General features: G+C 38.0%; 1 protein-coding gene across 1 annotated transcript in view; it reads right to left on the minus strand.

Annotated features, from left to right (window-relative positions):
* Window positions 1-299: 299 nt before the first annotated feature.
* The window catches only part of ANO5 (anoctamin 5), a 101,443-nt gene continuing 83,690 nt past the window's right edge, over window positions 300-18,052 (minus strand). Inside the window, exons 19-22 of the mRNA XM_045290983.1 lie at window positions 9,396-9,601; window positions 7,189-7,367; window positions 3,853-3,958; window positions 300-2,656 (exon numbers count right to left, since the gene is read on the minus strand). Of these exons, the coding sequence (XP_045146918.1) occupies window positions 2,435-2,656; window positions 3,853-3,958; window positions 7,189-7,367; window positions 9,396-9,601 (713 nt within the window). The 3' untranslated portion in view covers window positions 300-2,434. The remainder of the gene's footprint in view (window positions 2,657-3,852; window positions 3,959-7,188; window positions 7,368-9,395; window positions 9,602-18,052) is intronic.

The following is an 18,052-nucleotide window of genomic DNA, read 5'->3' on the forward strand; positions in this document are numbered from 1 at the left end:
GGGGGGTAAAAAAAAGTGTTTGATATGACAGGATGAAAAAAAATGTGCCCTATTATCTCATGTCTAGTGGCCAAACACTCTCAATTCAGTGTTCCCCTACTATCCAATGGGTTTAAAGTGAGTGGAGCCCTGGGTTTGGTTAGCATGATTTCAGGAAATGGAAGGATCCCTGTATTTTGTTTTAAAGTGGTTAAAAGATGAAGAGACTTCTGAGTAGATAACTTAGAGATAAGTACAACATATTTCCCAATACTTTTTAAAAGGGAAATATCAACCAATCAAGAAATATTTTACTTATCTACAAATGATTTCTTTCTTTAATGGTTTCATTATACACCCCAGAACCAAACATTTGAACGTGTTTTAAAATTGCAGTGCATAATTAACTTCATGAGTAACATTTATTTTTATTTATCATACATTCTATCTCTTCCAATACTTTTAAGCCTTAACAATGAAATCTTATATCCAGTAAACTGGTTCACATGCTCTTCCTTATTTTTATCAGCACCCAGGAAGGAAACGATACAAGCTGTGTGCAACACACAACATCATAATAACACAGAGAGATTGGTTTAACAAGCCAGAGGTATAGCATCTTGCTGCATAGTCACCTCGACTAGTTTCCTCAAGTAAGACTGGCTTTCCCCCCACATGAGAAATAGTCTCTCACTAATGCGTTGTTTTTAATTTATACAAAAACATTCACAAAATATCCCCAGTGGATGACAAGCACAGTACTGCCAATCCTGGGATACCTGACTCATGCTTTTATAGAATTCATAATCTCCAGTTCTATGTCCTTAATAGTGATCATTAGCTAATTCCAACTGTCATCTACTTAATATTGGCAATTCCACACAAATTTATAGTATCAAATAATCAAACACTAGTGTTTAAAAAAAACTTTAAACAAATTGTTGATAATAGTTCTATGTATGCGATTTAAAAAATACTATTATTTTGCCACTGAAGAATAATTTAAACTAGATAGTTAAATGCTATCTAGTTAGACTGTATCTCTTATTTGATAGTACATACCAGTATATATACCAGTGTATGTGTGTGTCTGTAGGTGTATATACACACACAGACATTGTGTGTTCAGTGTTTTTATAATTTTTAAAGTAAAGCAAGAATGGGTGTCCATGGATCACACGTTTAACTGTGAGAGAAATCATTCAACACACCATTTGTTCAGTTAGTTATCGCCTTCATTGCAGGCATCGTTCTTGGTTGATTTTCATTGGGTTTCCAACCCTGAGCTGGTGTTAAGCCAACAGTTTCTGAGAAGTTGCCATAGCACATCACAGCACATCAATGGCCAGCAGTACCATTTTTGTATGGCAAAGGCATAGGAACAAGGCACTGAACAGTGTGTGAATTGATACACCAATAGAAAAGGTCATCAAATTACGAAAAGTTTGGATAATGCTTTAAAACAAAGATGTTTATCACATGTCATAAACAACTTATATCTCACTTATACAAATAGCTGATGCGTAAAGGGTTTCATGATGCAAAATAGGCATTTTAAAAGGAAAAAAAAGATTTAAAAATATTCAACGATTTTCTAGATTAAGGTAATTACATTCCTCACTGTACATTGCCTTGCATTCTTTAAATACTAAATACAAACAAACACATTCACTTCTCAATATTTCCCTTCCTTGAAGACCTGAAACGACCCAATACCCACCGGCGCGATGTTATTTTCCAGGTATGACCACCCTTAGCCTTGAAACTGCTGCCACCGAAAGTGTGTCTTTGAAGAACTGAGTAGTTCGTCCTTTGTTGAACCCCAAAGTTCAGTCATCTGAAAATCAATTTTGCATTTCCCGGAAGGACTCATCTGGGTTCCTGATGCAAGGTTAGTTTACTCAGGATGATTTCAGGAACAAATCCCTGGCATGATCTTTTACCCAATATTCTTTAGCATGTGAGTTTTCCCATGTCAGCTGATTTTGGTTTTTCATTTGCATATTTTAGGATGACAGGTTATGTATGGCTTGGTAGACCGCTCTGCTATCTTTTTCTTTCTCTTACCATTCTCCTTGATGTACAACAATCCAACAGAATACCACAAAATATGCAGATGCCCTGGAGGATGATGGGATAGCCCGAATCCAGTGTTTTACTCTAAACTGCCACATCCCATGATTTTCTGACATTCTGCTTCCATATGCACTTTCAGCAATCATTTACAGAATACAGTCAACAATATTTGAAGAACCCTGCCAAAGAAGCAAACAAGTGAAACTCTTCCAACATTACAAAGTTAGGCTCTACAAAAGTGTACAAAACCTTTGAGCTGGGAAAAAAAACAAAAAAAAAAGGAAGAGTTGCAATTGACCTTGGCTCTGACCCCTAGCCCTAAACCCAGGGACAGAAAGTGAAGTAAGGAAGGCAACCAGTTGCTTGCTTGCTATGCTGATTACATTGTTACCTTCGCCAGCTCTGCCTTGTTTTCTTGAAGCAGAACTTCCTTGGCAAGAATATCGGAACTCAGCCGCAAGTTCTCTTTTAATTTTTTGAGTTCAAAGTCGTGGAGAATCTTAACAGTCATTAACTTTTCTCGCTTGATTCTCTCCACAACATCTTTTGGAACATCAGGGATCATCCAGGCCAATAGAAATTTAAATATAAACACAACGTGCTGAAGGAAATATAAAGAACAATGAAAGGCATTATTGGAATTTTGCTGCCATTATTTTGAGAGGTGGGTGAAAGATACAAGGTTGTGTGTGTGTGTGTGTGTGTGTGTGTTTGTGTGTGTGTGTGTGTGTGTGTGTGTGTGTGTGTGTGTGTGTGTGTTTGTGTGTACATGATCTGCCCTGGTCAGAAATCTTTAATCAATATCGCAAACTAAAAAAGATAAAAAGTAACAAACACTTTGCTTTACAATGTGGGGATAACTACTAAGACAATGGGTTACAATGATTGCCTGGGGAGATGAGGACCCAGGGTAGGAAGGAATAGTACATACAGCTGTTTCTTTGCCACAGATAACTGATTTTTGAATTTATTTACATATTACAGACTTGCTAAAAATAAATGAAAAAGAAGCTGATTCACAATTGTATGTACTTGTTATTATTAGGTTTTACTGCAGAATGATAGTGCCTTACATTTATGCTTTTCTCCCCTATTAATATTCATATCTGTTATTTGTAGCACTTAATCGATAACTTAGTCAAACACCCTCACTGTCTTATTTATATCTTCTTGCCAGTTTTATCTCTTCACTTAGACTAGCAATTTCAGAAAGCAGGAAGCATAATCTTGCAGCTAGAGTAAGCTTGGGAATGAGTTATCCCCGGCATTAAAAGCAAGCTCTAATATTAGCAGAGTAACCCTAGTAGGCTACTTCCTTTATCAGATTTTCAGTTTCATTTGTCAAAGAAGAATGATAATGCATAGCTTATAAGGCTCTTAGGAGAATAAAATAAGACAACTTCAACAGCTGTGTGAAGCCTTAAACTAGCCTCCGGAGAGCCACTCCCAAGGACACAGTCACTTCTCTGTCCTGTTACGAACCTCAAGGGAACAAACATGTGGGGCTCCAAAAAGGGTAGAAAAACAGACTGCAAAGATAATGGAAAGTTTCCCCACCCTTTAAAATCCCATTTGTAATTTTTCGTCTCTTCCCTATTTAGGCATCGTTAAGTGCGTAGTAGGCATTTAACAGTCATGGTGTTGAAATATTCCTAACTTGCTTTTTTACGACAAAATTGCCTTTCACAATCATTTGTTGAGGTGGTGCTCATTTTCTGACCAGCAGCTATACCTTCAGCAATATATCCCTAAAGAGAGAAGACCGATTGATGGGGATGGGAGTCAAGAAAGGCTTACTTCCATAACTATGATGAAGGTCATCTTGGCAGCAAGGACATGCCAGAATTGCATATTGTGAGAGTATTTAAACTCGTGGTCAGGAGGATATCTGTAATCTCGGTACCTGAAAATGGAAGAAAATACAAATCTTACCTGTAATTTCAACTGAGAAAGGCAGCACAAAGTCTTAGTATTTACATTAAAAGACACATGGAGTTGACCACAAAAGCAAGGCTACAGAAGGTAACTGCCATTATGAAGTTTATTTTTCTGTCTGTACAATAAAATCGCAGCCATATGACACTTATTTTCAATTTAGACATAGCAGGCCACCCACAAGAGGCGATTTTCTTCAAACACACATTTCCCGACAGCGTGCCCCAAATCCACCGTCTCCATTTGCTCTGTTTCCACTCGCAATGCCCGTGACCCGAACACTCCTATGGAATAAATGTGGTTTTTCCCCTTGTATTTGATCCAGGCGACATTGTGATCCTCATCTTATCTGATCTTTCAAGAGCGGAATGTGAAGTGGTTGGCCACTTTTACTCTCGTGGAGCCCTGGTAGCACAGTAGGTTAAGTGTTTGGCTGCTATCTAACTGAAAGGTTGCTGGTTCACAGTCACCAGCTGCCCCTGGGGAACTAGATGAGACCACCTGCTTCGGTCAAGCCGCGCAGACGCTGTGGACTGGTCACGGGGATGACAGTGAGTTGGGCTCCACGCTCTTGAAGCTCTCGCTGTGGTCGGCTTACAGTGTCGGCACTGCACTAGTTTGCCTTCCTCACTACCTTTCTGGAATTTTCTCATCTTCAGGGTCAGCAAATTTTGAGATTCTTCAAAGACTGAGACAAAGGACCTCTCCCATTCTGACTTTCAATTCTCTCCTAAGTGATTTCATTCACAAAACACAAGGTGTTAATACATATTCACCCACAACCTTGATTTCTTCCCGTGCAAGGACTACACATCCCTTGAAGTCTTTTATATTTATATTTAGATATCTGGAAGACATCTCTCCATTAGCAAGTTCACTAGAATTTAAGATATAACGTGACTCCCCACATAAAACAGTCCTAATCTCACACTCCTTCTCTAAGCGAATGATACAATAAGCTAGGAAATATTATAAAATCATTTTGACACACCATTCTCTAACACCCTGCAAATGGCAGAGACTAGAAACTGTCCATGGTGACTGCAGTAGATTTACTAGTTACACTGAGCTGTTTGAGGACAAATGAAATGTGGATTCTGATTAACTCTGTAACTCAGAGGAGATCAGCTGCATTGGGTTTCTGAGACTGCAAACCTTTAGGAGACCAGGTAGCCCATCTTTCTCCTGTGGAGTAACAACAGGTGGGTTTGAACTGGTGACCTTGCCATTAGCAGCCCAAGGCTTAACCTAAAAAACTTCAGTTCTGAATGCCTGAAATGGGATAAGTAAATGCTCATTGTTTGGTAAAGTTTCATGAGGAGATAGGAGAAAGAGTAGCCAAATGATTCACTTCCTTTCTTATCGTTATTTTGTCAATGTAGAAAAAACAACAAAAAACTCATTTACTTTTTAGAAGAGAGGGCTTAGGTTCAGAAAGGTTATATGCTTAAAGTCACCTAGCTGATCCATTAGAGAAAGTTAGAAGAAGCCAATGCCCCAGACTTCTAGTCTGGAATTCTAATACATCATTCAGAACCATCATAGCAAATCAGTCAAAAGCTGTAATTTTTTTCTTTTTAACTTATAGAATTTAAAGAATTATATAATTTGTAAATTTATAGAATTGCTATGGTTTGGAATCGACTCGATGGCAGTAGGTTTGGGGGTGTGGATAGGCTATTCCATATATAAAACATCCACAACTGAAAATGTTTCCTCTCCTCTCATCCTATAGGAAAGCTCTCAGTGAGCTGCTTGATCACATTGTTCTTGTGCTGACTGAACACCACACCTCTGGTGCACTAGCTTCACAGGTGTTCTTATGTTGGGGCCACTGTGGCAGCCACCGTGTCCCTCCATCTCCTTTCCTTCCTCTCTTTCACCGCCCTCCACTTTACCAAGCAGACCTCTTCCTCTCGGGCCTGGTCTCTCCCGATAACTTGTTCAAAATATGTTGGATAAAGTCTCAGCATTCTGGCCTCTAATCCTATTAGGTGGTGATAAAGACTGATCACTTTGAACAATAGTGAAATTCTAGTATCCCTTTTTATAATAAATATGCTGCTAAAATTCTGTAAAATCCCTAAATCCCTCAGAAAGTCACAATAAGCAAACCACATCCACTGCCGTTGAGCCAATACTGACTCAGAGTGACCCGTGTGCCTTTCTCAGACTGTAACTCTTTATGGGAGTGGAAAGCCCAATCCTTCTCCTGAGGAGCTGCTAGTTGTTTTTGAACGGCCGACCACATGGATTGCAGCCCAATGCATACTACTACATTGTCAGGGCCTCTCCATCAACAATAGCCAGTAAGTACATGATATTTACTGCATACAAGTACAAATACATACATGCAGACAGGCACATACGTACGTATATATATACAAGGGGGCCTCAAAAAGTTTGTGGAAAAATTCCACTATCTTTCAATTCCAGTTTCCCAATCATTTTTTAGACCACCTGTCTATAAATACATCTGTCCATATTATAGTACATAGACTATCCGGCTGGAAAATGACAATGCCAAGAAGTCACACCAGTGTCCTTCCGCTAAGAGTCTAGGGCACAGTTGCTCTAGAGCCCACTATGGAATATGACAGAGTCTAAAAAGTAATCGGTCCTGCCGGTGTCATAGCATTTTGCTGTTTCTTTGTTGAGAGACCAGATGAAGCACTTGGTTTAAGGTTTGTGTTTAAGCAGGCTTGGTGTATGGAATGAACAGATTTACAAATTCAGTTTTATACCCTTCCTCCAGGAAAGATACCATTAAAGTGGGATGACTTAAGAGAATGGATTAAATTATTATTATTTCTTTTTCACTCAATCTCTTAGCTGAGGCTGTATAATTAAATTCAAGAAAGTTAAATACACATGTAATATGACCATCCAAGGTATTCTCTCTCTATTATGTCTTGAGACCAAAGGATATTTGTTGGAAGAGAATTTTTTCAATCACTCTGTGGAATAAAGTATGAAGTCCAAAGTCCAATGATATTTACTCACAAGATCCTCCTACTTTGGAGCATTGTCTTCCAAATCAGAATCATACACTGTGTGACTTCCCGGGTCGATACAGCTTACCTGCTCGGGTTTTCAATCACCCTAGGTAAGTACTTTACCGCATGAGAAACAGAGAGGTCGGGGAGGGAAGGAGCGCACGCAGAGGAGAAAACGAACATGCAGCAGACCAAAGGAAACCTGCAAGTGAGGAAGTCTCGTTTCCCGGTGGGCGCCGTGCGGTTGGTAAAATCCGCTATCAGGAACACTGACAGGCTGTTGTTGACATATCCGTTCAGAGGCTCCGTGGTGTTTTCCGAGTAGGCATACAAGTACACTAACCGGGGGATGATGTCTGATGTAAATGCAACAATAAAGGCCTGGAAGACAAAGGGAACAACGGACACAACATGAGCGGCGAGTCCAACTGTAAACATATACTTGTATACCTTTCAGTTTCATGAGCCATCTGAATGTTTCAATATTTTTAAAATGATCTAATAAGCCGAGTTAAAATACAAGTCATTGTCCTAAAATAAGAAAGATTGTTCATTTATACCTTGTGTTATTACTGGTCCAAAATGCCATAGTCAGAAAGTGGCTGAGTTGAGAAACCACTATGTTGTTTATCCAATGATGCATAGTTTGATTGCCAGACTATTATTTATGGCTTCATAACAGAGTTCTACAACTTAAAGAAATGTACTTTGGGGGCCAACTCACTGAGCCAGCTGTGTGTGTACATACGTATGTGTTGGAGGTTGGATGGATGGGGAGATGGAGAGACGACCTCTCACGCCGTTACCATCACTATTTGATTCCATTGGAATGGAAATTTTCCATCCATTTCAGCATCTTCAAATAATGTCAATACCATGTTTAACATAGGTTAGACAAGCCACTTCTAAAACCTTACGACTCGTCACTTTGGTGCTACGTGCTTATATAACACTAATATTACTTCGAAACGAAAGGATATTAGTTATTTGTTGACTGTGATGTGACTCAAATAAATGTGTTCACAGATGTTAATTTATTTTCCAGTAGAACAGGATATGTTGAGGTTACTTTAAGTTTCAAATGAAAGGATATTATTTTTCTTTGTTACACTCCAGTCATGGTTTCCATTGCTGATTGAAAACATTCTGGGAATTTTTACTTTCTAAATATGTGAAACTTTCAAAGAGAGTTTTAAATGCATTGATGTAAATGGGTACAAACAGTTTCATCCATATTTTTTAATGTTCAGGTGAGAGTTCACCTGAAGCCTAGAACAGACCTTCCTTGTTCAAGATTACCCGCCTTTTGCCTAAATGTCTCAAGTATTTGTTTTAAACAGACCACATCGTCTTGATTTACTAACAGCTTTATAATGTTGGTTTTCTAATTTGGTATTTCTGCGTATATCATGGCAAGGGGGGGGCTTCAAAAACTTTGTGGAAAAATTGATCTTTTCCCCCTTTTCACAAACTTTTCAAGGACACCTTGCATCTTTGTTAATCCTGTTTTAATTTCTTCAGGTACATACTCAGCCCTTCCAGTTACACAGTCAGCTTATACCTTCCAGCTCACATCTTCCTTTCTTAACAATACATGTATTTATCACTGTAAATTTTTTGGAAATCGCTTTTAGCTGATTTTGTTGTAAGTTCTCCTTGTAAGTAATCTTAAGGCCCTCTGGTGATGTGGTAGGAAAGCAGTCAGCCACGAAGGGGGAAATCAGCAGTTCAAACCTATCAGTAGCTCCACAGTGGAAAAGACCCCCTCCTGGAAAGGGTACGGCCTAGAAATCCCGAGGGAGCAGTTCAAGCCTGTCTTACAGACCCATGAGGAGTAGGAATCCATGGATGGCACATCGCAGCGTGCTAGAGTTCCGATTGTACAGCGTGTCTATAGAGTGATAGTCAGTGGTTACGTTTTGTTTGATCATCCAGTCGGTTTTTAAAACCTTGTATGGGAATGTGCCCAGCAAGATCTCTACTTTTTAGAACCTAGTTTGTTTATCATTTAAAAATAAATATATCATAAAAATACGCGAAAAAAATCTGAAAAATTGTGTATAGTCTCTGTTTGTAATATGTAAGTTTATGCCTATAAAACAAGCACATCGTATTCATATCCTTTGCATCCCCATGTTCTTTATGCCTTGCCAAGTACTATGAAGCAAGTATTGTGAGGTTTTAATCAGGATGATTTTATAAATTTTCCTCACACTTCTAAAAGTTTTCAGTCATAGATCTTTCTGAGTTGGTTAGTGTATACAGTTTCAGGATGATTTTATGCTTATGGCCTATCATTATAATGCAATCAATGCAATACAGATTTGCACTAAGCATCAGTCACATCTCTCCATCCCTAAGGAAACAAAAGGCAATCCACAGTCACTCTGCTAAGAGCGTCTTACTTACATTGGTTGCAACAGAGAGGACAGCCATTCCGTAAAGGATGTCTTGCCAGACGCCTATGCTATGAGCCTTAGCAGCCACAGGTCTCCTGTACTGAGTTGTAAGTTTCCAGGCATCGACTCGGATCTCTAAAATATTATTCAAAAGAGCCAAAAGAGGAGCCAGAGGAAAAGAGGCCACAAATAATGTAACAAATCCAAATTGGATAACTGCAGAGAAATTAAAAAAAAAAAAGGCAAGAAGTCATGATTGTGAATAATTGGAACGTGGGTCCACCTCCTACCACTTCTTTCCAGTTGGAAGGATCTTCATCAGACAGAAGACTGCAGACTTCCTTCCACCTGCCACTTCCTCCTCTCCTCAGGAAGTAGAGGAACATAGTAGGGGTCAAGGGCAGGACCAGGAAAGTGGGCATGCATGATTCAACTTCCTTGCTCTTCCTCTTGAGCTCTACTTGTTTGAAGAGAGGATCTATTTTTCTTTTCTTATTTTTATTATGGGCTAACTTTTTTGTAAGTGTAATGCTATGCTGGTTTTGTCGTCTCATTTTGTTTGTAGAGCAATCAAATTTTTCTATTTTGTGAATTAATGATTTTTGAGAACAGAGAAAATGACTTATTTGTGTCTGTTTTGCGTACTCAGCATATTCAGTAACGGGTGTTAAACGCTGAGCACTGTTAATGAAGGCATTACACCAGATCTGCAGCAGACAAAACAAACAAACAAACAAAAAAAACCTCCTTGCCATTCAGTCAACTCTGACTCCTAGTGGCCCTATAGGACATAGTAGAGCTACCTCTTTGAGTTCCCGAGGCTGTAAAGTTTTAGGAGAGCAAAAAACTTACCTTATAAAGCTAAAAAATCAGATAGAAAACATATATCAAGCTAATGACAGTCAAAAGAATGCAGCATTAATCTCAGAAAAACATTAATCTCAGAAAAAAAGAGATATCAAAATTAATACCATGAGAGACATAGGTTACTATATAATTATGCAAGTTTTCATTGAAAATAAAACCATAATTAACATATATATATATGCACCAACAGAAAGATTATCAAAATACATTGATCAAATTTTTATAGAAATGACGACACAAGTAGATCGCAAAATGATAATACTAGAAGACTTGCATACATCATTTTCAAGTACAGATTGACCAGCTAGCAAGAAAATTTATAAAGACACAAAAATATTAACTAACACAATCAGTAATCTTGATTTCATAGATACATATAGAACACTTCTCCCAACAAAAATTCTTTTCATTTTCTTCTCTAATGCCCCCAGAAGCTATTTAGAATAGACCATGTTTTAGGTTATAAAGGAAGAATCAACAAATATAAAAGCATTGAGATAATATCCCCTTGCAGAAGGGCTGCAGAGAGGAGAGGAGCAAATCAGAGTGCAGTGTGTAACGATGTGCAATTTTCCTCTAGTTCTTAAATGCTTCCCCCCCCTCCCATACCATGATCCCAATTCTGCCTTGCATATCCGGCTGAACCGGAGGATGTGCACTGGCACAGATAGGAACTGGAAATATGGTGAACCCAGGACAGATGAACTCCACCAGGACCAGTGGAGAGGGTGGTGATGGCAGGAGGGTGGACGGAGGGTGAGGGAGAAAGGGGGAACAGATGACAAAATCTGCATATGGCCTCCTCTCTGGGGGACAGAAAGTGGAGAAGTGGGTGAGGGAGACGTTGGATGGGGTAAGATATGATAAAATAATAATTTATAAATTATCAAGGGTCCGGGGGGAGGGGAGAACAGGGAGGGAGGGGAAAAATGAGTTGACACCAAGGGCTCAAGTGGAAAGCAGGTGTTGTGAGAATGATGAAGTCAACATATGTACTAATATGCTGGACACAAATGACATGTACAGATTGGGATGAGTTGTATGAGCCCCTAATAAAATGATTATATATAAAAAAAATAAAATCAGAAAATAGTAAGAAGAAAAACGGAATTGGACTATTATTTCAAAGTGCATAACACCTTTCGTAGGTCACACCAGAAGGACCCACATTAGAAACCTCAGTAAGTGAACTGAACTTTACCGTAAACTTGGAGCAGAGCTTCGGTACTGAAGTACTCTCATTGAACTTAAGTTGAAATGCCCAAGTAGAAGAAGCAGGTCACTACTATCCCAAGGTTAGGAGTTGGTGGTTGTTGGACTTTGGTGTGATTTGGACCGATTGCTTTGAGGGTGCTCAACAAGTAGTGAGCTGAAACCAACATAAACTTGCTGTTTTCATGCTTTTTCTGTGATGTGTTAGTTTACCGGCCATGATTCTGCCATTGAAAATAAGTGTTACTTAAAGTATTACCTGATCTACAACCTCCATGGCTTGTGTAACTAATGTCCAGTCACCTAAATTTCAGAGTTGTATGTTAACAATTCATGTATTGTAGTCTAATAAATGTCATGCACATGTATAGATTCCTTTTCTCAAAACCAAATTCTATACCATTGACAAAAACATTATTAATATTAATAGCATTAGGTTATGACCCACGGAGATGATATACTCCAAGAGAATCATAATGATGTCTCTAAAGTGAACCAGGGACCTATGTAAACCATATACAGTTTAATGGACTTTGAACTCTCCCTAATATGAAGACCATTGTGTCTTGTGACATGGCCCAGCTCAGTACCATTGACACCTTGGTTAGCAGCTACATTCTTAACTCCAAAGGCACCCTTATTTTACAACACAAAGACCCAAACCTTCTGTTTTTAATGGCATGTGGATACAACTCATTGCATAACCTTCCTATTCCCTTGAATATAGGCATAATGACCATCATCACACATTTAAAAAAAATTAGAAATCAACCATATAATATTCAACTCCAAAAAATCAAATACATGGAAATTGAAGAAATGAAGAACACTGTCAAAAGTTTCCATGAGACAAATGGGAATGGAAAGAGAGCATGTGTAACCCAAACAGGACCCAGAGGGCAGTCTATGGCATTACCTACACATATCGATGAGGCAGAAAGACCGAAAACAGACACCTGAATCCATAAACTACAACAACTGGGGAAACTGCAACAAAACAAAGCATCAGATGCTAGAAGAAAAGAAATAACAAGGGTCAGGGCAGAAATTTTTAAAAAATGAGAAACTACAGAAAATATCAATAAGACAAGAAGTTGGATCTTTGAAAAGATGAGTAAACCTAACAAAGGAAAAGAATGAGAAAAAAACAAATGCTATGAATAATAAATGAAACCGATGGTATTACAACAGAAATAAATTAGATAAAAACAGAATCACACAACATTGTGAAATATTATATTCCAACACATTTGAAAGTCTAAAAGAAATGGATAATTTTCTAGAAATGCATAATTTACCTAAATTCCTACAGAACGATGTAGGGAATCTCAAAAAGCCTGTAACAGGGGAATAAATGGGTCTACTTATAAAAAAACTCCCAAAATGAAAAAAATCCAGGTCCAGATGGTTTAACTGGAGAATTCTATCAAATATTTAGAGAAGAGTTAATGCCAATTTTATATAAAGTATTCCCAAATGGACAATATACTACCCAAACTAATTTTATGAAGCAACTATTACTGTCATACCTCAACCAGGCACAAACATCACCAGAATTGAAAATTACACGGTAATATCTCTAATGAATATAGATGCCAAAAAATAGTCAATAAAATACTAGGCAACAGAATCCAACTAAACATGAAAAAAAATAATACATCACAATCAAGTAGGATTCATACCAAACATGCAAGCATGGTTTAATATTAGAAAAACAATCTATTTCATCACATAAAATAAAAGAGAAGAAGGTAAACAATCCACCATCTAGCTCAGAAGCAACAAAGCCCACATGGAAGAAGCACATCTGCCTGTGTGATCACGAGGTGTCAAAGGGATCAGGTAGCAGGCATTAAGAAAAAAAATCCTATCATTCTGAATGAGGGGGAGTGCAGATTGGGGACCCAAAGCCCATCTTTAGGCAACTGGACATCCCCTTACAGAAGGGTCATGAGGAGGAGACGAGCCAGTCAGGGTGCAGTATAGCAATGATGAAATATACAACTTTCCTCTAGTCCTTAAATGCTCCCTCCTCCCACTATCATGATCCCAATTCTACCTTACAAATCCGGCTAGACCAGAGGATGTACACTGGTACAGATAACTGGAAACACAGGGAACCCAGGACAGATGATCCCTTCAGGACCAGTGGTGAGAGTGGCGATACTGGAGGGTGGTGGGAAGGTGGGATAGAAAGGAGGAACTGATTACAAGGATCTACATATAACCTCCTCCCTGGGGGAAGGGCAATAGAAAAGTAGGTGAAGGGAGATATCAGACAGTGTAAGATATGACAAAATAATAATAATTTATAAATTATCAAGTGTTCATGAGGGAGAGGGGAGCGGGGAGGGAGGGGACAAATGAGGAGCTGATACCAAGGGTTCAAGTAGAAAGCAAATGTTTTGAGAATGATGATGGCAACAAATGTGCAATGTGCTCGACACAATGTATGTATGTATGGATTGTGATAAGAGTTGTATGAGCCCCCAGTAAAATGATTAAAAATAAATAAAAGAGAAGAACCATATGATTATATTAATCAATACAGAAAAGGCAATTGATAAAATTCAACATCCTTTCCTGATAAGAACATTCAACAAAATAGGAATGGAAGGGCAATTTCTTGACATAAAAGAAGCCATATATCCCAGACCAAAGGGTCCGAATCTCCCTGAATGGTGAGAAATAGAAATCATTTCCTCTTCAGACTGGAACTAGGTAAGGTTGTCTTTCATCACCACTTATTTCATAGAATTCTGGAAATTTTAGCTAGAGCCTTAACAGTATACACATAGGCACAGAAGAAATAATAATCTCTTTATTTGCAGATGACATAATCCTATTTATAGAAACCACAAGTATTCAATTAAACAATCGCTTGAACTAATAGAAATATTTGGCCATGTAGCAGGCTCTAAGATCAACATACAGAAATCAGTTAAATTCTTGTATATTAAGGAAGATGATACTGATAAAGATATAAAAAGAACAATACCATTTACAATAATTATACAAAAGATAAAAAAGGGATAAATACTACAAGAGAAACAAAAGACTTTTACAAAGAAAACTATAAAATAGTCCTTCAAGAAACCGAAAGGAGTTTACACAAATGGAACAGGTTCTTGGATAGGCAGACTAAATATTGTGACCATGTCAATAATACCAATTTACTTTAAAAATTCAATATAATTCTGATCCAATTCCAGCACAATTTTTCAAAGAAATAGAAAACAAATTGTCAACTATATAGGGACTTGAAAGAAACCTAGGATAAATAAAACACTATTACAGATGTAAAACAAAGTAGGAAACTCTCAGACCTTAAAAGCTACTATATAGCCCTGGCAATCTGATCAGCCTGGTACTAGTACAACGATAGAGATGAAGATAAAAGGATTAGAATTAAAAAACTAGAAAACCCAGAAATAAAACCAAGTACCTATGGACACCTCATTTTTGGTAAAGAGCTAAAACACTTTAAATGGGCAAGAGTTTTTTCAACAAATTGTGAACATTGGAAAAACTGGATCTTCACTGGCACAAGAATGAAACAAGACCCATAAATCATACTAGTACAAAACCAAAATCAAGATGGACCAAAGACCTGAGTATAAATTACACAAGTAGTAAGGCCATCAATGAAAAAACAGGGCCAAATTAAAGATCTTAATACAAAGCATAACCCACTATTGAACATAATGGAAATATACCCACTATAGAAGACAAAATAAAGAACTGGGACTTACTAAAAATATGATATCTATACACAACAAAATACTTCATTAAAGTAGCCAGCAGAGAAACCATAGATTGGGAAAAATATTCAGTACTAATATGTCAGAAAAAAAGATAGCCTTCAAGATCTATAGAAAACTACAAAATCTGAACAAGAAGAATACAAATAATCCAATAAAAAATGGGCACCAGACATGAATAGCCAATTTACCAAAGACGATGTACAGGCAGCAAACAATTCCATGAAGATATGTTTGCAAATGTTTGTGAAATGTTAGTGAAATCAGTAGAATTTTTTGCCCCATTGTCGTGCCTTCTATAGCTTTAGTACTTTTCATTAACTGTTTCATTAACATATAATTTACATATCATATAATTCAATAGGTCAATAAGATTAAAAAGAGTTGTGTAATCATCAATACAATCTGTTTTAGGACATTTTATTCTTTCTTGTACTCATTATTTTTGTTTGTTTCTAAACTTGGAACTTCATCCACATATAAATTCAATAGTTCAAGCATATCATGAAGAGTCTTATACTCATTGCTGTTAGCTCTTCATTACCCTCTGACCTCCCCTGCCATGCCTCTATGAAACTGTTAATCCAGTTTTCATCTTTATAGATGTAGTAGCTACATAATTTCATGCCAACTTGAAGATATATAAAAGATATATATTGGCATTACACCTGTCAATCAGGTCACAGTCTGATGGTGCCTCCTTGTGAGCATGCCCTTCTCATAAGGAGGGCCCTGAGAACCTCCTCTTCTCTCACGCTCTGCCTTCACCTTCCTGCTGGTCAACCCTGGTTGCAGCCATACCCCTGTTATGTTACTCCACATTGGATCCGCACCACTTTGCACCCACCAGCCTGTGATAATCCTTGCATTCTGCATCAATGCATGTGGTTATGTGAGTTTGAAGAGGGACTAATGGATTGGTAATGGACTTGTGGACTTGAGTTGAACTGGGCCTGGGATGTTTTCTCAGTATATAATTACTTCTTGAAATAAGGCTCTTTCTTAAACATGTATGAGTATCACTGGATTTGTTTCTCTAGTCAAGTAGGCCTGACAAAATAGAGTTACCTATCTTAGATTTTATGTACAGAAAAATATACAAAACAAAAACAAAGCAAACAAACCCAACAACGACAAAATAAAACGGAAAATTTTCAAGAGAAAAGAATGCAGAAAATATTAAAAGCTGGAACAAATACATGGCTCAAAAAGGAAATCAAATGACAAGGTGTCATGTTTTAACCTAAATACATCTGCAGTAGCCCATTCTTCAATGGAAACTGTCTGCTACAAAGCCATTCACATCTTTGGTTCTCTGGTCCATAGTCAGGGTGGACACAATGGACACGTACTCTATGTGGGGACCCTGTATATGGATTTGGGGCTTTGTCATCCATCGTTTTGTCCAACTGGGTGTTCAGAATTTAAGCTCCAATACTGTTCTCTCTTCCAGACATGGATTGCATTATTTACAATCCTTGAATCACACCGGGGTTTGCTTCATCTGTGTGGACTTAGCTGACTCCTCACTTAGTGCCTGCTTGTTTTAAGGTAAGCCTTTAAGATCCAAGGCACTATTCTTTCCGATAATTGGGCAGCATCTGATTTTTTTCATTAAATTTTTGCTGTAGCACCCATATCTTCAGTGATCTCCTCATAAGGGTAAAGATTGGACAGGGCCATGTCGTAAGAATTAATTATTCTCAAATTAAGGATATGATCAAGTGGGAGCTCAAAATCCATGTATCTATGCTTTATATATGCCCATAGTTTACTTCAGAAATATCATCATTATTTTATTGGAGAACATTATAAATCATCCCCAGGGGCATATGATAATTCTATTGATATTATCATTAATTTAGCCAGTGGTACAGAATTTAAAACACTGTTGAAAAAAGGTAAGTATACCTGTATAAGACCGTGTTTCACACCAAAATACATGGACCATTGATTTTTACCGATTAACATCTTAAGTAAGTAGATACTACGTGCACAAGCAACGAGGGCTGGAACTAGGGGAAAGCTTTCAACAACATTCATTCACAAAGGCAGAACTAAGACGTGGCATCCAAAAGCAGAGCGTGTGTGAAAACAGCAAATACAGGGTCATCTTTGTTGCCATTTAGTGAGCACTCTCAAAGCAAGCGATTTGACCAACATCCGGTGACTTAGTGGAATGAGGACATTGAAAATAAACAAAAGAAATGGCCTTCCTTAATGTCGTTAGAGAGGAAGAAGTGTGGACCAGGAGGAAAGAGTCCGCGCAGACTGCAGGACACGCGCCCATCATTGTTGCTTCTGTCCTTTCACCGCAGGGGCTCCTCGGGGACCCCCTTTGGGTTCTACATGCATTTCTGGAGCTCAGTTTGGGTTTCCCTGACATTGCTGCTTCTAGCTTTCTTCTTTGATCTTAAACATTAAAGCGTTCACTCAAATGATGTCAGATTCTGGAAATGCTTTAAATATCTTCTCAGCTCCTCAGCATATAAAAGAAGAAGTAGCTATGGAAGCTCATCTGAGGCAGGTGCTAAAAGTGAACCTTCTATGATTTATTTAAATGACATTAATATCAAATTTTTAAAAATCATGAAAATTGTGTTTTGTATGTAAATTTCATTCTATCTTTTATTAGAAGCGACAGGGAAATAGTTAACCAATGTTGTCCCTATTGAGCCATCTTTTCTTTACCTACTTGCCAGTGATTGAATTCAGCATGCACTCCATGGCAGTGGGTGTGGTTGTTTGGTTATGTACTGTGCTGCTGTGCTGCTCCTGTATCTGTCGTGTGTGTGTGTGTGTGTGTGTGTGTGTGTGTGTGTGTGTG

Source organism: Echinops telfairi, unplaced genomic scaffold (assembly GCF_000313985.2).
Source record: "Echinops telfairi isolate 266 unplaced genomic scaffold, ASM31398v2 ScPeMD7_60;HRSCAF=208, whole genome shotgun sequence".
Classification (NCBI taxonomy): Eukaryota; Metazoa; Chordata; class Mammalia; order Afrosoricida; family Tenrecidae; genus Echinops; species Echinops telfairi.